Source organism: Moschus berezovskii, chromosome 8 (assembly GCF_049115385.1).
Source record: "Moschus berezovskii isolate FMDL1 chromosome 8, NW_MosBer_1.0, whole genome shotgun sequence".
NCBI lineage: Eukaryota > Metazoa > Chordata > Mammalia > Artiodactyla > Moschidae > Moschus > Moschus berezovskii.
Window position 1 is genome coordinate 52,211,052 of NC_142467.1, and position 22,537 is coordinate 52,233,588.

The window sequence follows — 22,537 nt, forward strand, 5'->3', positions numbered from 1 at the left end:
GAGCATATTTGTTCTTAGTAGTTTTTTGGAACTGTGAGTTTCATGATGATGATAATAAATTTATTAATCTTAAAAGAAGCAGAAAAAGGAAAAAACACAGAAATTTTAAAAATAGGATTATGGAAGACAAATTCAGTGGTGTCAAAAATTACATTAAGTATTAGTAGGACTAACTACTCCAGATAAAGAACAGAGACTCTTAGTGGGGAGTAACAAAATGACTCAATTTATAATATTTAAAAGAAGTATACTTTATATCTTTATATTTCAACTAATAGGGTGAACATAAAAGGTTGGAAAATAGATATGTGCAAACACTCATCACACAAAAGGAGATATAGCTATATTAATATCACACAGTAGAATTTGGATAAGAACTAATGGCAGAGATAAAGAAGAGGATTTCTAATTATAAAATAGTAGATTCCATAATTAACAATCTCAAACATTTATGTACCTACAGTATAGTCTTAAGATAATGAGGCAAAAATTAACTGAAAGGAAAAAAAGGCAAATTTATCAAACTTTACGTTTATGTTTAACATACTTCTTTTTGTAATTAATACCACAGACACAAATATCAAAATATGTATTTGAAAAACAATATAATCAGCTTGACCACAATGATATTTGTAGTTCTCTACATCTAACAACTGCAGACTACATATTCTTCTTAAGTAGACATGAAATTGTTGCCCAAATAGAACCAAATTCTGGGTCATTAAGCCAGTATTGATAAATTTGAAAACTGAAGTCATAAAATGCAAGTTTTAGGATCACAGTGAAATAATTTAGTAATATATATGATAGCTATGAAACTCCTAGGTATTTAGAAGTTATGCGACATACTTCTAAATAAATCATGACTCTAATGTAATCATAATGGAATATAGAAATGTTTTTAACTGAATGATAATGAAAATAAAAAATACTCAGTAGTTAATGCAGTAATTTGAAGGAAAGTTTTAGGTAGATATGTAATTAGAAAAAATCTTCAAATCAATCTAAACCTCCATCTCAAGAAGCTAGCAAATAATAGGCAAAATAAGCTCAAAGAAAATAGAAGAAAATGAACAAATTTATGAAATAGAAAACAGAAGGCCAAGTGGTTGTTTGAAAAGATTAATAAATTGATAAACTATTTGAAAAATTGATAAAAGTCAAGAAACACACATTACCAATATTAAAAAGTGGTGCCTTATATATAGATATTAAAAGGATAATGTGAAAATGTTATGAATAACTGAATGTCAATAAATTGACAACTTAAGAAATTCCTTGAAAACTAATTTTGGAAACAGACACTGAGTAGATATTTAATAGTAGTATATCTATTGATAATCATTTCAGAGGTATAAAGAAGTATTTGCTAATTTGTGTTCTAAAATAATTCAGACATCTAAAGGGACTGCTTTAGATTGAGGTGAGGTCCATATCAATAGAGATATTCAGGGAGAGTTTAAACAAGCATCTTCTGTAAGTCACTGGCAAAGATAGGACTGAACCAAGTATATCCTTAGTATTTTTCAGGTATTTGCCACTCCAAGGTTGAAAACTACCAAAATAAAGCGTGATAAAGTAGCAACAAGCAGAATTATGCACTTCTTTTCTTACATAGTACATCAACTCTGAACAAATTATCCACCTTCAAAATAGACCTAGGATTCAGCTACCTCTTATGGCCTCCACTACTACCACCATAAACTAGCCTGTCTGGTTACTGCTGTGGCTAACTAGCTGTCCAGCTTTTGCTCTTGCCTTCCTGCAGTGTATTTTCAATACAGCAGGCGCAGTTTCCTTTTAAAACATAGATCATGTTACTCTTCTTTTCAAAGCCTTCATTCAGACTAATAGACAACATCCTTAAAATGGTCCACACAACCTTACATAACAGGGCCTCCTGTTATTTTAATGACGTCTTCCTGTATAATTCTCACTGAGGTCACTCCGTGTCAGCTGTACTGGGCTTCTTGCCATACTGTAAGCCCTATCTCAAGGCTTTGCTGTTCCTCTTCCTGGAATATTCTTCCCTCAGTTACATGTATGGAATTAATCTTCCTAGGAGGTGCAAATGGCACCTTCTCAGGGAGCTCTTTTCTGTACAAGATACTTAAAATTGTATCTCATTTTTCTATTGACTCACATCATCTGTGATCTATATTTTTCCAATATAAACTCTCTAAGTGTAGAGAGTTTTGTCTGTTTTGTTTATGGCTATCATTCTCATAAGGCTTCTCTGTTGGCTCAGTGGTGAAGAATCCGCCTGCCAGTGCAGGAGCCTCAGGTTCAATCCCTGGGTCAGGAAGATCCCCTAGAGAAGGAAATGACTACCCCCTCTAGTATTCTTGCTTGGGAAATTCCATAGACAGAAGAGCCTGGCGGGCTGCAGTCCATGGGTTGCAAAAGAGTCGGACACAACTTAACGACTAAACCACCAGCACCACCATTTTAATCATACATATAGTAATGCTTGGAAAATAACAAGTGCTCGATAATTATTTGTAGCATGCATAAATGATGGCTAAATGACAAACTGAATGAAGAATGTTGTTCTCTTCTCCAAGAGAAAGCTGGGCTCAAAACCAGGTTACACAGGAAGAAGCACGATATTTAGTTGTAAACTTATGATAGGTATACTTTTTCTTTATGACTATTATACCGCAGTAAAATGTTAAATAACAGATTTTATTATAATAGCCAAGATACACACACACACACACACACACACATAGAAACAATAGGATATTATTCAGACATGAGAAAGAAGAAAAGCCTTCCTTTAATGACAACCTGGGTGAACCCTAAGGATGCTATGCTAAGTTAAATAAGTCAGACGAAGAAAGACAAATACTGTACAATAAAGCCAATCGCATAGAGACAGAGAATAGAATGGTGATTACTAGGGGATTGGAGAAAATAAGGAGACATTGGTCAAAGGGTATAAATTTTTAGATACAATTTATGGCACTCTAATATATGGTGTGGTGATTATAGGCAATCAGTTCAGTTCAGTCACTCAGTCGTGTCCAACTCTTTGTGACCCTGTGGACTGCAGCATGCAAGGCCTCCCTGCATCAGTCATCATCATCTCTTAGAGTTTACTCAAACCCATGTTCATTGAGTCGGTGATGCCATCAACCATCTCATCCTCTGTCATCCCCTTCTCCTCTCACCTTCAATCTTTCCCAGCATCAGGGTCTTTTCAAATGAGTCAGCTCTTCACATCAGGTGGCCAATGTATGGCAGTTTCAGCTTCAACATAAGTCCTTCCAACGAACGTTCAGGACTGATCTCCTTTAGGATGGACTGGTTGGATCTCCTTGCAGTCCAAGGGACTCTCAAGAGTCTTCTCCAACACCACAGTTCAAAAGCATCAATTCTTCAGCACTCAGCTTTCTTTATAGTCCAACTCTCAAATCCATACATGACCACTGGAAAAAGCATAACCTTGACTAGATGGACCTTTGTTTTCAAAGTAATGTCTCTGCTTTTTAATATGCTGTCTAGGTTAGTCATAACTTTTCTTCCAAGGAGAAGTGCTTTTTTATTTCATGGGTGCAGTCACCATCTACACTGATTTTGGAGCCCAAAAAAATAAAGTTAGCCACTGTTTCCACTGTTTCCCCATCTATTTGCCATGAAGTGATGGGACCAGATGCCATGATCTTAGTTTTCTGAATGTGGAGCTTTAAGCCAACTTTTCCACTCTCCTCTTTCACTTTCATCAAGAGGCTCTTTCTTTTTCACTTTCTGCCATAAAGGTGGTGTCATCTGCATATCTGAGGTGATTGATAGTTCTCCCGGCAATCTTGATTCCAGTTTGTGCTTCATCCAGCCCAGCATTTCTCATGATGTACTCTGCATATAAGTTAAATAAGCAGGGTGACAATATACAGCCTTGACATACTTCTTTTCCTCTTTGGAGCCAGTCTGTTATTCCATGTCCAGTTCTAACTGTTGCTTCCTGACCTGCATACAGATTTCTCAAGAGGCAGGTTAAGTGGTATGGTATTCCCATCTCTTTCAGGATTTTCCACAGTTTATTGTGATCCACATAGTCAAAGGCTTTGCCTTAGTCAATAAAACAGAATTCATGTTTTTCTGGAACTCTCTTGCTTTTTTGATGATCCAGCAGCTGTTGGCAATTTGATCTCTGGTTCCTCTGTCTTTTCTAAAACCAGCTTGAACATCTGGAAGTTCACGGTTCATGTATTATTGAAGCCTGGCTTCGAGAATTTTGAGCATTACTTTGCTAGCGTGTGCGATGACAGCAATTGTGCAGTAGTCTGAGCATTCTTTGGCATTGCCTTTCTTTGGGATTGGAATGGAAACTGACTTTTTCAAGTCCTGTGGCCACTGTTGAGCTTTCCAAATTTGCTGGCATATTGAGTGCAGCACTTTCACAGCATCATCTTTTAGGATTTGAAATAGCTCAAGTAGAATTCTGTCACCTCCACTAGCTTTGTTCATAGTGATGCTTCTTAAGGCCCATTTTACTTCACATTCCAGGATGTCTGGCTCTAGGTGAGTGATCATACCATCGTGATTATCTGGGTCATGAATATCTTTTTTGTACAGTTCTTCTGTGTATTCTTGCCACCTCTTCTTAATATATTCTGCTTCTGTTAGGCCCATACCATGTCTGTCCTTTATTGAGCCCATCTTTGCCTGAAATATTCCCTTGGCATTTCTAATTTTCTTGAAGAGATTTCTTGTCTTTACCATTCTATTGTTTTCCTCTAATGCTTTGCATTGATCACACTGAGGAAGGCTTTCTTATCTCTCCTTGCTATTCTTTGGAACTCTGCATTCAAATGGGTATATCTTTCCTTTTCTCCTTTGCTTTTGCTTCTCTTCTTTTTCACAGCTATTTGTAAGGCCTCCTCAGACAGCCATTTTGCTTTTCTGCATTTCTTTTTTTGGGGGGATGATCTTGCTCCCTGTCTCTGTACAATGTCACAAACCTCCGTCCAGAGTTCATCAGGCACTCTATCTATCAGATCTAGTCCCTTAAATCTATTTCTCACTTCCACTGTATAATTGTTAGGGATTTGATTTAGTTTATACGTGAATAGTCTGGTGGTTTTTCCTACTTTCTTCAATTTCAGTCTGAATTTGGCAATAAGGAGTTCATGATCTGAGCTCCTGGTCTTGTTTTTGCTGACTGTATAGAGCTTCTCCACCTTTGGATGCAAAGAATATGATTAATCTGATTTCGGTGTTGATCATCTGGTGATGTTCATGTTCTGAGTCTTTTCTTGTGTTTTTGGAAGAGGGTGTTTGCTATGACCAGTGCCTTCTCTTGGTAGAACTCTATTAGCATTTGTCCAGCTTCATTCTGTACTCCCAAGGCCAAATTTGCATGCTACTCCAGGTGTTTCTTGACTTCCTACTTTTGCCTTCCGGTCCCCTATAATGAAAAGGACATCTCTTTGGAGTGTTAATTTTAGAAGGTCTTGTAGGTCTTCATAGATCCATTCAACTTTAGCTTCTTCAGCATTACTGTTTGGGGCATAGACTTGCATTACCATGATATTGAATGGTTCGCCTTGGAAACGAACAGGAAAACTATAGGGAATAGTAATGTGTAATATACTCAGAGTTTGTGAGTAGACTTTAAATATTCTCACCACAAAAAAGAAATGGTAATTATGTGAGGTGATGGAGATGTTAGCTAACACTATAGTGGTAATCATTTTATAATCTATAAGTCTATCAAATTAATATGTTGTACACAAGTTTACATATAATGTTACATGTCAACACACATACAATAAAGGCTTTGCAATGGCTCAGCAGGTAAAGAATCTCCCTGCAATGCAGGAGATGTGGGTTTGATCCCTGGGTTGGGAAGATCCCCTGGAGAAGGAAATGACAACCCACTCTAATGTTCTTGCCTGAAAAATCCCATGGACAGAGGAGCCTGGTAGACTACAGTCCAAAGGGTCTCAAAGAGTCGAACACAACTGATCAATTAAGTGCACACACAGCACAATAAATCTGGGGGAAAGGAGCAGATTTTGTGGCTGGTACTTCTCCATGCTTAGGGATCCCTAGTCTGATTTACTAGAAATTTGTAATTACTATTTTGTTAGTGTAACTCATCTGTTATTGTACTTGATTTGGGAAAATAGAAAAAATTCATGTTTGATATCTTTCTTTCTTCTTTTTTGGGTCATCACGCTAGGTGCTAAAGTCTCCCTTCTAGGGACCAGTTTGAGATTGACCTTTGTGAATGAATATACTTCATGCTCTTATATCTTCTTCTTTCTACTCCTGGCCTTGACAAAGCTCTAAAAAAGCAATCCCAAATAGGGTCAGTGTAAATATGTAAATTTAAGTATGTCATTTTACACTTCTTATAAGTGTATAATAAGTATAAATATGTTCAGCATCAATTTCCAGGTTATTGGGAAAAGGACTAGGTTTGGAGGGGGAGTAGAAAGTGGGTGAGGAGCCTTTCTGGTCTGCTGAAATTATAGGGTTGAGACTCCTAACTACTTATTTGACTGCATGTGCCAGAAGTTACATGCATTGTACACCCACTTTTTAAAATTTCAAAATAAATTCATTTAGAGCAAGACTGATAATCTCAAAGAGCACAGAATAATGCACCAGTGAGTAATCTGGAGACTTTTACTAAGCATGAACTCCACAGATTCCTTGAAAGGACTTGAGGCTGTACTGAATCAGTCTTTCCTAGGCCTTTACATGAAATGAGGTTTATGGAGGGCAAGTAGCAACTGCAGTGCCCCCCAACCCCCAGAATAAGTGAATTAATAAATAACTTTTTAGAAACAGCAGTTCTTACCAGAGTAGAAATGGAAGAATCTGGGCTGTCTTCCTCTTCAGAAGATCTAAAATGGGATGGTTTTTCTTCAAATCTTATCCTTTCCAAAGCTTCTTTTTCACTAGAAAAGAAGACAAAAGTAAATTTACGTCCACAAGACTGGCTCCTGTAATTTCTAGTTGGAAGTTAAACATTTCTAATAAAATATGATGGAACCACAGAACATTGAATGAGAAAGTGGCCAGGAAGACCTGTTAAGAAAAGTACACAACTGGGAGCTGGCTTGGCACTCCCTTCACTTAACAGATGTGTGACCTTGGACAAGTTGTTTAAAGTATCCTTTCTCCAGGGGATCTTCCCAACCCAGGGATCAAACCTGGGTCTCCTGCATTGCAGGTGGAGTCGTTACCATCTGAGCCACCAGGGAAGTCCCATAAAAAGATGATAGTTTTGGTAATTCCTTCCTCAAGGAATATACTGTGAGGAGCTAATATATACATATATATATTATATATATAATATATATATAACTGTTGTGTTCATAGTGTTGTTTTCAGAACCATCATCATCCATCATGTCCATAGATCCCCAAATATAGTTGTTCATCAGAATAACTAGAAACCCTTTTGAAAAAACAAATTCCTTAGCCTTGGAGACTCTAACTTATTTTGAAGGACTAATCTTTGTGTGTGCATGCATGTGTGTGTGTGTGTGTGTAAGACCTCTCTTACGTATGATCTAGTTGTAGAACAGATTTGGAATAATTTCTTGTAACTATGATCCTGAGGGTTGGAAAACATTTTTTAAGTGACATATCTAGTAAATATCATGATTAGAACTTCCATCTGGATTTCCTGTCTTCAAGTCCAAGTGTTCTTTCTCCTGTACCAGGTGTTGTCAGCTTAAAAGCGTTTCATCTAAAGACTTGGTTTAAAGCCTGCATGGATTCATGAGCACATGAGTGTTTAATCAACAGTCTCTTAAAATGCAGTCCCCTTACTCGCTGAAGCGGGTGCAGGATCCTATTACTCACAAGATACTTCTGCACATGTAGCACTTGTTTTTGTATAACTTTCCATCAGCACCAAGCACAGGGTCATTCTCTCTAGTGCACATGAGCTCGTCATTCCTCACTTGCTGTCGAAAGTTACTGCACTCATCCTAGAAAATAAGAAAAGGGAAGTGGGCATGCCTTTTTCCCTTTGTGACTTGGTTACTTTCTTAAACTTGGTTTTAGGAGTTCCTCTCTTGGCTCTGGTCTCAGACTCACTGCACTTATCCTGGCAATGGAGGCCAAGGAACGCCCAGACTCTCTAAACTTCCCATCCTCCGCTTCATTCCGAACCTCTCTGCACTGGTCCTGGAAATATAGGGAAACATAAAACAGTACTTGAAAGATCTCCTCGTCTTGCTCGCCCTTTCCATCAATCTTTCTTTTCCTCTACTTTTCACGGGAGATACACTCTTGACCAGAGGACAATCCCACAGTTGTCTGACTCTATGTCATTATCACTGGTGAAAGACTGACTGAAGATGTCTTCTTTGTGATCTTGAAAAGCAAATAGAAAAGGCGGCATCAGGCATGTGCACTACTGATTCACTGATGCTCAGAAGACCCTCTGGAGAAAATGGGAAAGGCATCAAGGAGAGACGCTAAAAGAGAGACTTTGAGACTAATTTATTTTACATAAATTGTTAAAAATCAATGTCAACAAGCAACATGAAGCCTCATTTCACATTTAAAGTGTCAGACATAAGCATGCAGTTGAGGTGGTAAGGAATTTTACCCACTATTTTTCAGTCCACAATTCTCCCAAACAGGAGAGACCAAAGCAATAATCGATACACATTGCAGGAGAATTCTCTATAAAATTGAGAAAAAACATTAAACTTCAAAGCCAGGAGATAAATCTTATTATAACCCAACATGACAATATTGGCAAAATCAACTTTCTTTGAAGCAGAAGATTAGCAACTTTATTATCCAAAAAGTGAAGGAGAAGACAAGAATCTGAGGATGAAAGGTAAAATAGTTATCTTCGTATCTTAAAAAATAACCTTTGCATCATTTGAGGGCTTGGCTCTTGATCTTTCTTCTTCATTCTTTTTTCTTTCATTAGCTTCTCGCTCACTGAAAAATTTTATGAAAGGGATAGTTTTTCCAGAGTTATTATTGAATTGTTTAACCAAATATTTCTCTAATTCTAAACATTAGACTATCTAACACTGTTTTCTAATATCTAAAAAATGCATGATACTTTTTAAACAAATAAGTTCTGATCATTGGGGTTTTCATAATATATTTGTGACAGTGCTGTCAACTTTCATAAACCCAGTTTCTAGACTATCATCTAGAGTGATATACATCTGAAGGGTCATTACATTTTTTCCTAATAGGATTATTTATGACTCTCAGGTAGAGAGTTGCTTCATTTCTCCTTTTTATTTTCTTATTGAATTACAATAAAACTCTCCTGTATTGATTGTTCTTTATATTGCTATTATGCTTTAAAGTTTATAAACATTTAAAAAATATTATCTCCTTGAATCCCTACCAAAACTCTATTGTGTAGTCATTATTCTCTTTGTATACAGGAGGAATTGAGGCTCTGCAGAGTGAACGGATTTGTCCCATGTCACTTATCTGAGACACTTCCTCTTTGAAGGAAGTGTCAAGGTCAGTGATGTTGGCATGATACATCAGGGTGTTCTCCTATCCCAGCTGCTCCTGGAATGATTATGCTTCTCATAATATTCAAAATAGAAATTTCTTATGGAAGTGCTTTAGAAACTTACTGTCCTCTTCTAAACTGAGGAGCTATTAGTATATATTTTTAATGTGTGATGCCAAACACCATAAGTTTTAAATCAAAAGGAACTGATTTCTGGGAAGCAGACACAGCATATCAAACTGATTCATGAACCTCTCTACTCACAAGATGCTCTGACACATAGCACACTTGTTGGCATGGATCTTGCCATATGGGCCTCGAACAGGGTTGTTTTCTTTGGTGCAAATAAGCTTTCCATCTCTCACCAAGTTCCGGAATTCATGACACTGATCCTGCCAATAAGAACAACAACAAAAAACAGATGTTTCTACAATCATCTGATCTTTAAAACAGAAAATATGATTGGTTGGTTATATGTAAACTCATAACTGTTGAGGAGGAAAATACAAATCTGGAGCAAGTAAAATTTTAGAGATGAAATGTATTTTAAAGCAGCGGTTCCCAACCTCTTTGGCACAAGGGACCAGTTTGTGGAAGACAGTTTTTCCATGGACTGGGGCTTGGGGGATGGTTTTGAGATGATTCAAGCACATTACATCTATTGTGTGCTTTATTTCTGTTATTATTACATTAGCTCCACTTCAGAGCATCAGGCATTAGATCCCGGAGGCGGGGGACCCATTTTACGAGCACTATGTTCAGTATCTGCTTAAGAAGTCTGAATCCTCTCCAAAGCATCCCTTTCAAATACTTGTCAGCCCCAGTGGAATTTCACTACCACCTAAGGCAGCCTGTGCCATTTTTATATAGTTTCACTGGGTTGAACCCCAAATCTGTTGCACTGCACCTCAACTCATTACTTCACACATTAAAAAGCCCTAGAATGAATTGAAAGACACCCTTTGGCAAGGCAACATATAAACATCTAAAGTTTTAGCTTTGTTCCTCAAGAACAAAATTTTTTTAAATTGTTTCATCAAATCTGTATTATATTCTTAGCATTTTGTTGTATGTGGTAATGGATTTCTTTTGGTTGTCATTAAAAAATCTATAAGATAAGCACACATTATCCCCATTTTCCAGATGAGAAAAAAAAAGTTCACAGATATAAGTGATTAAAATCAGTGTTGGAACAGAGGTCAGAAACCTATTAATAACCAGGCTATAGATTCCTTGCCTTCTTTGCCTTTACATGGCAGAAGATAAGATTCCTGGTACATCTCTAAGAACATGGAACTAGCTGCCTTCTTTACTCCTTGAAACATAAGAACCTTAAAAAGAAGGCAATGGAACTGGGCCCACAGGATTTGACCCCTGCTGAAATTTTTGAACATCCATAGACGTTTGTCTTAAACTTTTTTTTTTTAAGCCCAAAGAGTTACACTATATGGGAAGATTATCTTTAAAAATACTATCAATAACCTAGATTGGAATTACCTTTCTTTAAATTGTGGTACCATGAACAACTCCAGACCTATTTTTCTCTGTTTAATAGCAGTTGAACTGTTCTCTGGAATTGAATGCCTGGTCAACAAATGAAATGTCTCATAGCCATCATTTTTAAATTTGCTAGAATTTTTTTTTCCTCTTCCAGGTGCCTAAAGTGCCACATACATCTGTGTTTGTGATAGCACCCACATGAATAAATTGTAGCCTTTGCTCTTTGGGTGCAAATCTCTAGCTCTTCTATTTGTTATCTGTGGGTAGTTAACTTCTCTGAATTTTTTCCTCAACTGTAAAATTGGAACACCACCACCTACTGCATTGATTGTGGGCAGATTTAAATATGATGGTGCATGTACTTTGTAAAGCTTATTTTAGTTTGCATTTGTAGATTGGACTGTAGCTTTCTTTTCGCCACAGGCACAAAAAATATCTGGGTATTTTCTATACGTACATATAGTTTTTTTCCTTGCTTGAAATTCCTGAAATAGATATTGTAAACTTGAAAGAAATTTACCAATCTAGAATAGATGTCCAGTAGAGATCATTTGAAGTTGTACAATAAAGTATTTTCTCAAAGCCATTGATCTACCAACATATGGGTAACAGATATTCCCAATATATTTTTCAAAAATGGCCACTACTACTAATGTTCCATTTTGCTTAGTCAGTATAAAACGAATGAAAAGTTGCCTCTTTAGTGGGAAACTTTCCTGGGGAAATTTCACTCTTTTACTTTCCTCAGTCCATCGATGGATTAGAAGAGGTTGCATGGTGTCATCGTCTCTGTGCTGGTGTTCTAAAGCATTGAAGTTTATTTTTAAAACCCCAAATTGAACACAAGATGGCACTAGAGTGCCAAGTCAAGAATTTACCATCTGGAGCTCCAAGCTTTTGATCCTTTTCTTGTTTGTAAATTTGGCATCTGTTTACATAATTGTTTTTAAACTTCAGGGGGGAGATCAAGTTGATAATAACAATAATTTGACAAGTGCCATTGTTCCTATAATGTGTGGTAATGCATCGGAGTTGCCCTGAGGACAATTAAATTCCATGCTATTTCTCTGAATATCTGTTCATGTCTTTCTTGTTTATCATCATGTTCACAACTGGGGCAGAGTATGCTTTCCACAATACGCATTCTGTTTATCTGTTGAATAAACCGAGCTTGCAACCACTCAAACAAATTTAAGTATGAGCATGCTCAGGTGACACTAATGGTAAAGAATCCACCTGCCAATACAGGAGATGCAAGAGACGTGGGTTTGATTCCTGAGTCGGGAAGATCCCCTGGAGAAGAAAATGGCAATGCCCTCCACTATTTTTGCCTGGGAAATCCCATAGACAGAGGAGCCTGGCGGGCTGCATCCACGAGGTTGCAGAGTTGGATGTGACGGCAGTTGAGCACAAGACGTGTCCAATGCATGTTACCTGTTTTTCACTGTCCTTTCCGGTGGTGTTTGTTTTTTCAGCTGCTTCCCTTTCCCTTGAAAAGAAAAATGAGAAGAAACGTTTCAACCAAAATGAACAAACACCTCAGGTATGCTTAAAAAAAAAAATGTTGTCTTGAACGGATGAGTGATTATTTACTTTAAGACTCAACAATTAAAAGCTCCTTTTTGAAAAATACTTACAGCTTTTCCTTACACATAGCACACTTGTTACCATGTGTCTTGCCATCTGGACCCCGTACAGGGTCGCTTTCTCGGGTACAAATAAGCTTTCCATTTTTCATTTGACTTCTAAACTCATCGCATACATCCTGAAAAGAAGGAAAAATTATATTGGAGATGGCTATTTTCACATAGTATTTGACTGAGCTTGAAAATTTTGAAGATCTTGACTAAGGAGTTGGGCAGCCACCTAATCTTGTTGTGGGAGGCTCTTTACTGGACCAGAGAGGTGTCCAAGTGGTAATTTCTGAAGATGAATTCCATCTTCAACCTTAATTCCTGCTTGCCATGTAAGGTTACATATTCCAGAAATGATCACTTGGACACCTCTGTGGTCCAGTGTAGAGCCCCCCCCCCCACAGCAAGTTTAGGTGGCTTTATAACCAGGTTACTTTAGAATGGGATGATTATCCTGGATTATTTGGGTGGGCCCAGTGTAATCAAAAAGATTCTTATGATTGAAACAGGAAGGCAGGAAAACCAGAATCAGAATGATACATTAAAAAAAAAAAAAAAAAGGCAAAGAAAAAGATCTTCTCAGAAACTCCAGCAAGGAAAGCAGCCTTTCTCTGACACCTTGGGTTTAACACAGTAAGACCTGTTTAGGACTTCTGAACTCCAGAAATGTATGATGCTAAATCAGGATTGTTTTAAGTTACTGTTGGTAATAATTTGTTATAGCAGCCAAACCTCATTTTCCCCATCTATAAAATGAGATTGGGAAAATCTTAGTTGACCAGGCTATTGAGATAATTAAACAAACTACTCTTTATAAAAGTGTTTTATAAAGTGTTAGGCTGGAAAATTTCCATTTGGTGTTAAATTTCCGGACTGAACAAGTTATCAGTGATATTCACATCCATGATGACTTCTGAGCTTCTAAGCACAAGAACTTGACTGGCAACACTGGCATGCTCTTTCCACATTTTTGATAGTCAAGTAATGACTTACAGAAAGACCATTCTTGCCAAAACCTAGCTAATGATTCACCTTTCCTGATGCTGAATCAGTCCCATTTGATCTGTAGCCAGATGGCTTGTTTTTTTCCTCTGCTTCTCTTTGCCTAAAAAAGAAAAGAGTTCAGTAGTCATGTTGTTAACACATATCCAGGTTTGGAAGAAGCCTAAGAGTTTATATATCCTAATCCACCTTCTTCATAGAGAATCTCTCTGTACCTCTCAGAGATGGACAGTCACCTTGGGTATTAAGAAGCTCCCCATTACAAGATAGATATTCTAGGGAGATCAACTCAGTTAATCTCGAAGTCTCCTTTATATATGTCCAAATTAATCTCCCTGTAGCTTTCATCCTTACTTCACATCCTCAGGAAAGCATGGAACAAGCCTGCTAAATCCATTATCTCTCCCTGATATTAATCCTTCAGATATTTAAAAGCAAGCTTCAGATCTTCAAGTCCAGCTTCCTCAGTTCTTTCACCTTTTTTCCATAAGTTGTAGTTTTAATTCCTTTCCAATTCACCATTCTTGTTCCTTGATTTGTAGGTCAGTCTAAGCTTCCCTGGTGGCTCAGATAGTAAAGAATCTGCCTGCAATGCAGAAGACCCAAGTTTGATCCCTGGGTTGGCAAGATCTCCTGGAGAAGGAAATGGATGGCAATCCACTCCAATATTCTTGCCTGAAGAATTCCATGAGCAGAAGAGCCTGGTAGGCTATAGTCCATGGGGTCACAAACAGTTGGACATGACTGAGTGTTTAGCATTAATATTTCAATTTATCTAGGTTATCATTGGATCCCAAGGTAGAAGACAAGTGATATAGGAAGTGCCTTAGGAGTATGGTTTGGGGGGTTTTTTCTTTAATCTTTTACCTTTCTGATAAAATATTTATGCTAGTGGTTCCTAAGTTTTCATGTACATTAAGAATAACCTGTGAGATTTTAAAAATCAGATTCACTGTCAATCCCAACAGTTTTACTGACAGTATCTACATTGAGATTCAGTAATCTGACTTTTAATAAATCCAGGTGATTCTGATCCAAGATCCAAACAGTACAGAACTCTGGTACATGTATATCTCTTTCAAAGTTTCATTTGGCTTTATGCTTAAAAGAAATGTATATGAATATATATATAACATGAATATATGTGTGTGTGTGTATCTTAGGGAGCTCCCTTTTCATATGTAAGAAATACGTTATATGACTTAGGTTCTCTCAAACAACCTAGAGGGGTGGGATGGGGAGGGAGGTGGGAGGAATGTTCAAGTGGAAGGGGACATGGGTAAACCTATGGCTGATGGATGTTGATGTTTGGTAGAAACCTATACAATACTGTAAAGCAATTATCCTTCAATTGAAAATAAAATAAAAATAGGGAAGTGGTAGTCAATGTAACCTGAAGATTCAAACAAACATAAAGTCATGGAACCTTAACAAAATACTAGGAAAAAGAGACTACCTGTAATGATTCAGTCTGGTGGAATTCAATTTACAGTCACGGATCTGATAACAAATCTCCAGTGGCTTATAGTTCACAAAATTATGGTACAAAATAGAGTAGGAATCAGCCACAGGTTAGCTGCCCTTGCTTGGGCTCATTGTTCCTTAGGGGATTCAGAAGGAGATAATATTTGAGAATTAACAGAAAGGGTAGTTTTCATGAAAGAGACTACAGGCAAATGAGAAACAGCCATTAATTCGGGAGGAATATGTGGCTATCTTTTAGACAAGCAGGTTGAGAAAAGTACTTACAGTATCTCTTTACACATGGTACACTTGTTGTTGTATGATTTGCCATCTGCGTCACGGACAGGATCACTCTCGCGAGTGCAGCTGAGTTTTCCATCTTTCATTTTTTCCCGATACTCCGCACATTGGTCCTGAAAAGCGAAAAGAGAGCAGGCCCCCTGGATGACTTGGTCTGCTGTATGTTTATTAAGTTTGTTAAATAATCTGAGTCAGAATTTCTTATCCATCTCCTCTTATACAGCACGTAACACCTAGGATTGCTGTCAACAGAAGGGGGGCTAGAATCATCCATATTCTAAGAGGGCAGCTGTCATGGGTAATGTTGCTTTTAAGGTTTTACACAAGGAAATTATAAAGCTGGCTGGGATTTAACTGGGATTCCAATTGGGATTTAATTGGGATTCCAATTGGGATTTAATTGGGATCAAAGGGCAGCAGATTATGGCCTACAACACTAATCTGCCCTGCTGTCTGTTCCTATATAGGAAGTTTTATATATAAAACTTGAAATACACCTTCACTCATTCATTTAAGTATTATTTAAGGCTGATGTCCCATCGACATGGCAGAGTTGAATAGTTGTAACAGAAACTGTGTAATCTGCAATGCCTAAAATATTTGCTATCTGGCCTTTTACAGAAAAAAAAAAAATTGCTGACCTCTAATGTAGATAGAAGAGAGAAAGACGTGCTAGGAGAAAGCATAAAATCTTGCAAAATGCCAAAGAATACAGGCTTCAGTAAATTATAGACAAGATAGACAAAGGGTCTTAACAAGTCTATACTTGAGAGTAAGAACTCAACCTCCTACAGGAGGAAATATGCACAAAGAGAAAAGCCAAAATTTTTCAAAGGCAAACACTGGGCCTATGTCAGATCTGGAGTCAGAGAGAGTCTTGACATCCCCAGGGCATATGACTGGCGATAAGATGGCTGTGACCATGTCATACGACTAAAGACAAAGTGTCTGTGATCTTAGCAGTTGTGTTCACATGCCTGAGGAGTGGGCTTGTATGCAACATTGTCATAGTGACATTTAAAACGTCTCAGGAAATGTGCCAACACTTGCCTAAGTTACTGTACCCCTATAAGAGTACTGCTCAGTAAGAGAAACTATAGAGTTGAGTGAGATGAAGTGATTTATTCGATGCTTTGCAAGTCCAGGTGGCAAAGGTAGGATCATACCCTAAACTATCTGACTCAAAAACCTATGCTCTTTCACTATATTATCCTGTCTTGGAACAATAGCAAATATACCTCCAAAAAGTGTCTCCAGTCAGAGAGAGAGCCTAAAGAAAGGAACTGAAGAGCACATGATGTGGAACATCATTACATTTATGCCACTTACTCTCCTAGGATCATGCATTGGCTTCAAAGCTAGATGATAGAAAGAGGAGTCAGGAGACTGGGATCAGGTCATCGTGTTAATTATTTTCAAGTTCAGAGAAGTCAGAGTGAGCCCTAGAGAAACTAAAAACTGCTTGGATATTACTCTGCAGTCATAAGGGGAAATCCCCTGTCCTTCCAAGGATGCTCACCAGCTCAGTGCTGTGTACACTCATAGCCTTTGACCACAGGCTCTGCCATGGCCCCAGTGCCACTGAGTTGAGCCCACTCTGGTTACGGAACTTAGAGGCAGCTCTCACCTTAGCTTTCCCTCCTCCTCCACCACTGGAACCATGGCCCGCAGCATTCCGCTGATCTTCCTCTTCTTTTCTCTTTCTTTCTTCATCTTCTTTCTGGCTGAAAATTAGAAAGTGGGAGGTAGGGAATAATAGATTACAGAGAGTGGAATGCATTTCTACGAGTTTCTCATCCTACGACCAAATTAGGTTTTTATAGAATTCACCAGCATTTACCGAACATCTGTTACATTGCAGGCCCTCTTCTTCGAAAATAGAAAAATGCATTATATTGTATCCCTTTGCCTGGAAGACTCTTATTGCAGTAGAAGAAAACTAGCATTTACGGAACCACAAGCAAGACTTGGTGAGCAATTAATTAGCATTTTGTAAATGCTCATGTGAATCTCCAGAGGGATTTCTCTCAAACACCTCATATTAAAGAGGTCCCAACATAATTATTTCCTCTACCAAATGTGTTCTTCGTCCTGCATTCTCCTTCAGAGAGAGCAAAACACTGGCGCCATCCCTACTGCTCCCTCTTCTTCAGCTCACAGAGCTGTTTACATTGGTTTCACTTTCCTGCGTCTCCCATGTTGATGTACTCACCTTCTGTTCTAGCTCTGTGCTCCAGTTACCTCTTGCTGGATTACTGTAATTCCCTACTACCACCAACAGCATTCTGAATTTTGGTACCTTGCTTTTCTTTTTACTGCTAACATATAAATCTTCCAAAAAGGAACCACATTTATGCCACTTACTCCCCTGGCTGAAAAATTTTAGCAACTTGCCACTATATACAGAATTGACTTCAAAATCCACTATCTGGCATTCAAAGCTGGTGAAGTGGATAAGTTCTAACTAAAATGATTTGCTCTTTTATGTACATACTACGCCTTCCTTAATTTTAGATTTTACCTATGCTGTTCCCTGTTTTATCCTCATTCCTTCCTGTACTGTTCACATATTATCCAAATTACCAGATCCAGTTTTATCCCTCCATAAAACTTTCTATTAACTCTCCCTTTCCTGAGCTACCATAACACATTGTATACATCATTTTTCATTTAGCAATTACTCCTTTGTATTATATTAATTTATTCCCATGTCTAATCCTTACTGAACTATATCATTTCTGGTAATACTATTTCATTCATCTTTGTATAACTACTATACATGTAAACATTCTAGATGTTCAGCAAATGACTGTTAAATGACAAATATTTCAGATTTACTTCCAAACCTTATGTATAGAGATATCTTTAATTTCTTAAAAATGTGATTTAAAAAAAAAAAATGTAGGTAGAGGAGTCAGATTGGTAGTAAAATCTGTGCACTCTTTCCACTGAGGATTACAAAATAATCCAGAGAAGGGATCCACCTGACAGCAAAGGACTTAGAATTTTATCAAGAAAGATGGTGTGATCCACTGTGAGGCATTGCCCCAGAGCTAATGGAGAATGTAGTATAATAATTTGGTCATCTATTGTCTGTTTCTGGAATTGTGAATCTGAGCCTCTGTAAAGAGTCACCCTAAAATGATTTACACATGATCATTTGTTGCTTTTACAGTACATGTAAGGAAAGGACCAACACTATATATTATCCTCCCAGCTCTGCCACCCACAGCATGGACTTCATCTGCACACTCACAAGACTGCTTTGCACATGGCGCACTTGTTGCCGTGGGTCTTGCCATCTGGGCCACGCACAGGGTCATTTTCTCGAGTGCAGAAAAGATTTCCATTTTGAAGAAGGCTCCGAAATTCACTGCATGCATCCTAAAAGGAGGAGAAAAGGCAAGAGTTTGGGTATTTTCTTGAAAATAACTCTGCTGGGTCCCTACTAAGTGCTTCCTGGGGGAAAAAAGGGGAAATGAAAATGACCTATGAATGTTTCTTTCTGGCAGTTGTTTTGTTCAATTCCTACTAAAGACCACAGGACTTAAAAAGAATTTCCTGTTTCTTTTTGCTTGAGATTTAACTTGGAACTCCAGACTGAACCTGGCAGTCACACATAAGCAAGAATCTCTTAATAAACTGGGTTCTCAGAGGATTGGACACAATTCTTAATCAAGACTTTATTGTCTATCTCTATTATATTACAATGCAATAAAAACACTGTATATAGCATAGAATTTTAAAGAATTAAGGTTTAGGTAGAACTTGGAAGTTCACCTGATATCCCCTTTATGTCACGCCTGCCAATAAGTTGTGTAATTTGCACTGGAACACCTGTAGTGATAAGGAGTTCATTACCCTCCAGATAATTCATTCCAGAATTTCCCACAAATTAGCCATGTGCTACTTAGAAGGCTCTTGAAAAGGAACTCTAATCACTCTTATAGGAGTGATATTATTCATAGGGTTTTATTTTTCTGAGATGTCACAGCAAATAGGATGAGCGTGTTCCTTCAAACCAGTAAGCAAAGTCAATATATCTTACTTCCTTCAGAAAAACTGAAGATATTTTTCTTCTTCCACCCGGACTCCTTCAAATATCTGGAGAAAGTCCTCTTGTCCTTATCCCATAGCAAAGCATCCCAGATACTTCAGTCATTCTGTTCTAGTCTTTTTCAGTCATTTGCACCATTTCTCATTCTGATTTCTTTCCCTTTCCTAAAGAATTTCACATAATATTCCAGTGTAGAACCTAATATAGAACTTAATGCTCCTGCAATGCATTTTTGCTTCTGTACTTTGCTTGCCGCTTGTAGAACCAAAGTTAAGGTTGTTTTAAGTAAAGATCCCTAGAATTGTTTGTTGAATAAGGATGAGAGAGGATTCCTAGGAAGACAGCAACCTAAAAGAACAAGTTAATCTTAAACACCAGAATGTGGGCGGTTGTGACACAGAGATCAGGCAAATAGGTCAAAGGGCCAGATGGGCTTATCTCGTTAAACCACCAGGAGGTGAGATATACAGCTGTGTGTAGAGTGTGGAAAATTACTGTGTGTAAAAAGATTACTATGTGTGGATGTTTTAAAACTAATATGGTTTGAAAATGCTATATAACCCCTTGGCTCTGAGTGCTCAGGGTCCTTGTTGAAACCCACTGCGTTGGGCAGACACTTGGACCCCTTTAGCTGGAAATAAACCTCACTGTGTGTCTTGCATTATTGTGAGCGTCCTCTGTTCCTTTGAGGGAAGGGCAATTCCGGACCCTAACACCAGGTGTGTCCAGACAAACCCAGTGTGTTGATGGCTATTTAATATTATTAGTTAGATTTTTAATCTGTTACCCTGAGACCTTGGGTGAGGGGTCTTGCCCTCTCTGTGCCTCAACTGCCTTTTCTATAAAATGAAAATAATATTAATTCCACACAGTTAAAATAATAATGGCCAATATTAAGTATTCAGTACATGTGCTGAATTGTCATGACAATAATGTGAGATAATATATTTCTACACATATCTACAATGACTGACATCTCGGAAGTACTCAGTAAATTTATGAGGAATTGAGATAGACTAAGTAAACACTTAAGATCATATAATTAATTACCAATGGCAAGTAAGATTGACTTTGTATTTTTTTCTGTATCTTTTAGTTCAAATCGAAACTCAGTGAAGACAAGAGTGACTTTTCCTAGCTCTGCTTCACGGTTCACTGCCAGATTCCCTAACTGGTCATATTTAGCAAAAGAAATATGAGAGGATAGTTTATTGGTAGTAGCTAATGTGAAATCAGAAATCATCTGATGCCAAAGACTAGTCTCCTGCTGATGTTGAAAAGGAAAGCATATGAGCTAATATTTTTTAAATTCAGATTCTCAATTGTGGGAAATACAATTGTAAAACAAACCAAATCATTCAGAATTCCAAGTGATATTTCTGAGAGATTATTTTTAACATCAATAGTTTTTGATGGGGGCAAGGAAATGACCACAAACCTGGAAAAATCTACCTGGAGTCAGTACTTTTGGAACCAAGAACATATTATCTGGGAATGTTGCTCTAATGTTTGCCCAAATGCTGGCCCCAGAAATAATGAAAGCAAGGGACACTCCTGGTTTGACCAAATGTGTTCATCTAAAGCTCCATGTTGTATAGAAGTAATCCTAGGTTTGGTGTCATGAAGTCCAAGTTTGAATTCTGTTGTTCCCATTTTTCAAGTGTGAGAAATTTGGAAAAACAAAGATTCTGATACCAATACTCTCACTTCCTTTGTACGCAAGTTCTTCCTCTCTCTGGATTTTAAATCTTCATTTAAAAATAGGGCAATGGAGTAAATTAGAAGTTTGCAGACTATGGCCTGTGAGCAAAACCTGGCTCACCACCTTTTTGTATAAATAAAAAGTTACTGGAAATTTTTATTTATGCAAAATAAATGCCCATTTGTTTGCACATTATCCACGGCTGCTTTAGAGCTACAGTAGTAGAGTTGAGTAGTCGCGACAGAGACCGAATAGTCGCAACCTAAAATATCTACTGTCTGACTCTAAGAAAATTTTATCAACCCCTGGACTCACTGAACCTTGAGTTCTCGCACATAGGCCTTCAGTGATCCCATGAGTTATTTTTAAAGAGAAACTACAAAGCTTCATTGTGGTATGAAGCTTCCAGGATAACTACCTTTTCAGCTTCTCTCTTAGCTTTTCTAGATTTAGCTGCTGCTTTTTCTTTTTCTTCTTGCTGGCTGTAAGAGAAAGGCAGGGGATCAATCCATTCCTAGTACCCAGTACATATTATCCTAAAGGGAATCTCTCTAGATAGACATATTCCATTACTTCTATCTCTTATTTTTAGTGTTACCTAAAGACACAGGTGTTGTGGCCAACCAATAAATACATTTTCACTGCTCTACTTCTTTTGGAAATCAAAGATGGGGTCCTTCCTCCCAGGAAGCAATGAGGATACTTAAAAAATTGATGAGATGATACGGTACTTTCAATTTGTTAGCACACAATGATTACATCTTTGGATTATTCATGACAGTTTGTATGCAGAACAAAAATGGCCAATCCTTGTATGCCATTAACTCTGGGGGAGTTTCCCCTTAGTACATGGTCCCCCCTTAATAGCAATTCAAGTACGTTTCAGAACACTGAGAACACTACAAAGAAATGCACGAAGTAGACAGCTTTGTAATAGTAAATCCCCGTACTCAGTGAAAAGGTCACCTTCACTGTCTACCTCAGAAAGGAAACCTTCAACATGCTCGCTCTCACCCACCACATCCTCTATCCTCTCCAGCACTTAGGAGGACCAGTGACCGCAGCTCTACTCACAAGAGGGCCTCACACATGGAGCAAGTGTTGCCGTGGATTTTCCCATCGGGGCCCTCAATGGGGTCGTTCTCTCTGGTGCACGGAAGTTGTCCATTCCTCATGTAGCTGCGATATTCACTGCACAGCTCCTGCCAAATGAGGGAGGAGTTAGGCATCAGGTAATGAAATATTGAATGCTTCCTCCACGTTACCCCTTTGAAAACTAGGATATAATGCCCCAAACATAACGGATGCATCAAGATGGTGACGCAGAAGGTCAATACTAGACAAGACACATTATTTGGAATATAAGATTACTGTCACTTATCTCATTAGAAAACCTTCAACTTAATCCAAATATTA

General features: G+C 37.9%; 1 protein-coding gene across 5 annotated transcripts in view; it reads right to left on the reverse strand.

Moving 5' to 3' along the window:
• Positions 1-22,537, reverse strand: part of SPINK5 (serine peptidase inhibitor Kazal type 5) — an 84,638-nt gene that overhangs the window by 10,368 nt on the left and 51,733 nt on the right. For 3 of the 5 annotated variants that reach the window (XM_088838577.1, XM_055430708.2, XM_055430707.2), the window contains 13 exons: positions 22,196-22,323; positions 21,540-21,603; positions 18,619-18,746; positions 16,990-17,086; positions 15,348-15,475; positions 13,629-13,701; positions 12,600-12,727; positions 12,397-12,451; positions 9,727-9,854; positions 8,849-8,921; positions 8,061-8,150; positions 7,824-7,951; positions 6,812-6,911 (listed from right to left, as the gene is read on the reverse strand). In XM_088838577.1, the coding sequence (XP_088694703.1) occupies positions 6,812-6,911; positions 7,824-7,951; positions 8,061-8,150; positions 8,849-8,921; positions 9,727-9,854; positions 12,397-12,451; positions 12,600-12,727; positions 13,629-13,701; positions 15,348-15,475; positions 16,990-17,086; positions 18,619-18,746; positions 21,540-21,603; positions 22,196-22,323 (1,320 nt within the window). Of the gene's footprint in view, positions 1-6,811; positions 6,912-7,823; positions 7,952-8,060; positions 8,151-8,451; positions 8,922-9,726; positions 9,855-12,396; positions 12,452-12,599; positions 12,728-13,628; positions 13,702-15,347; positions 15,476-16,989; positions 17,087-18,618; positions 18,747-21,539; positions 21,604-22,195; positions 22,324-22,537 lie in introns of those variants that run through there. The other 2 variants (XM_055430709.2, XM_088838578.1) reach the window with 2 other exon arrangements.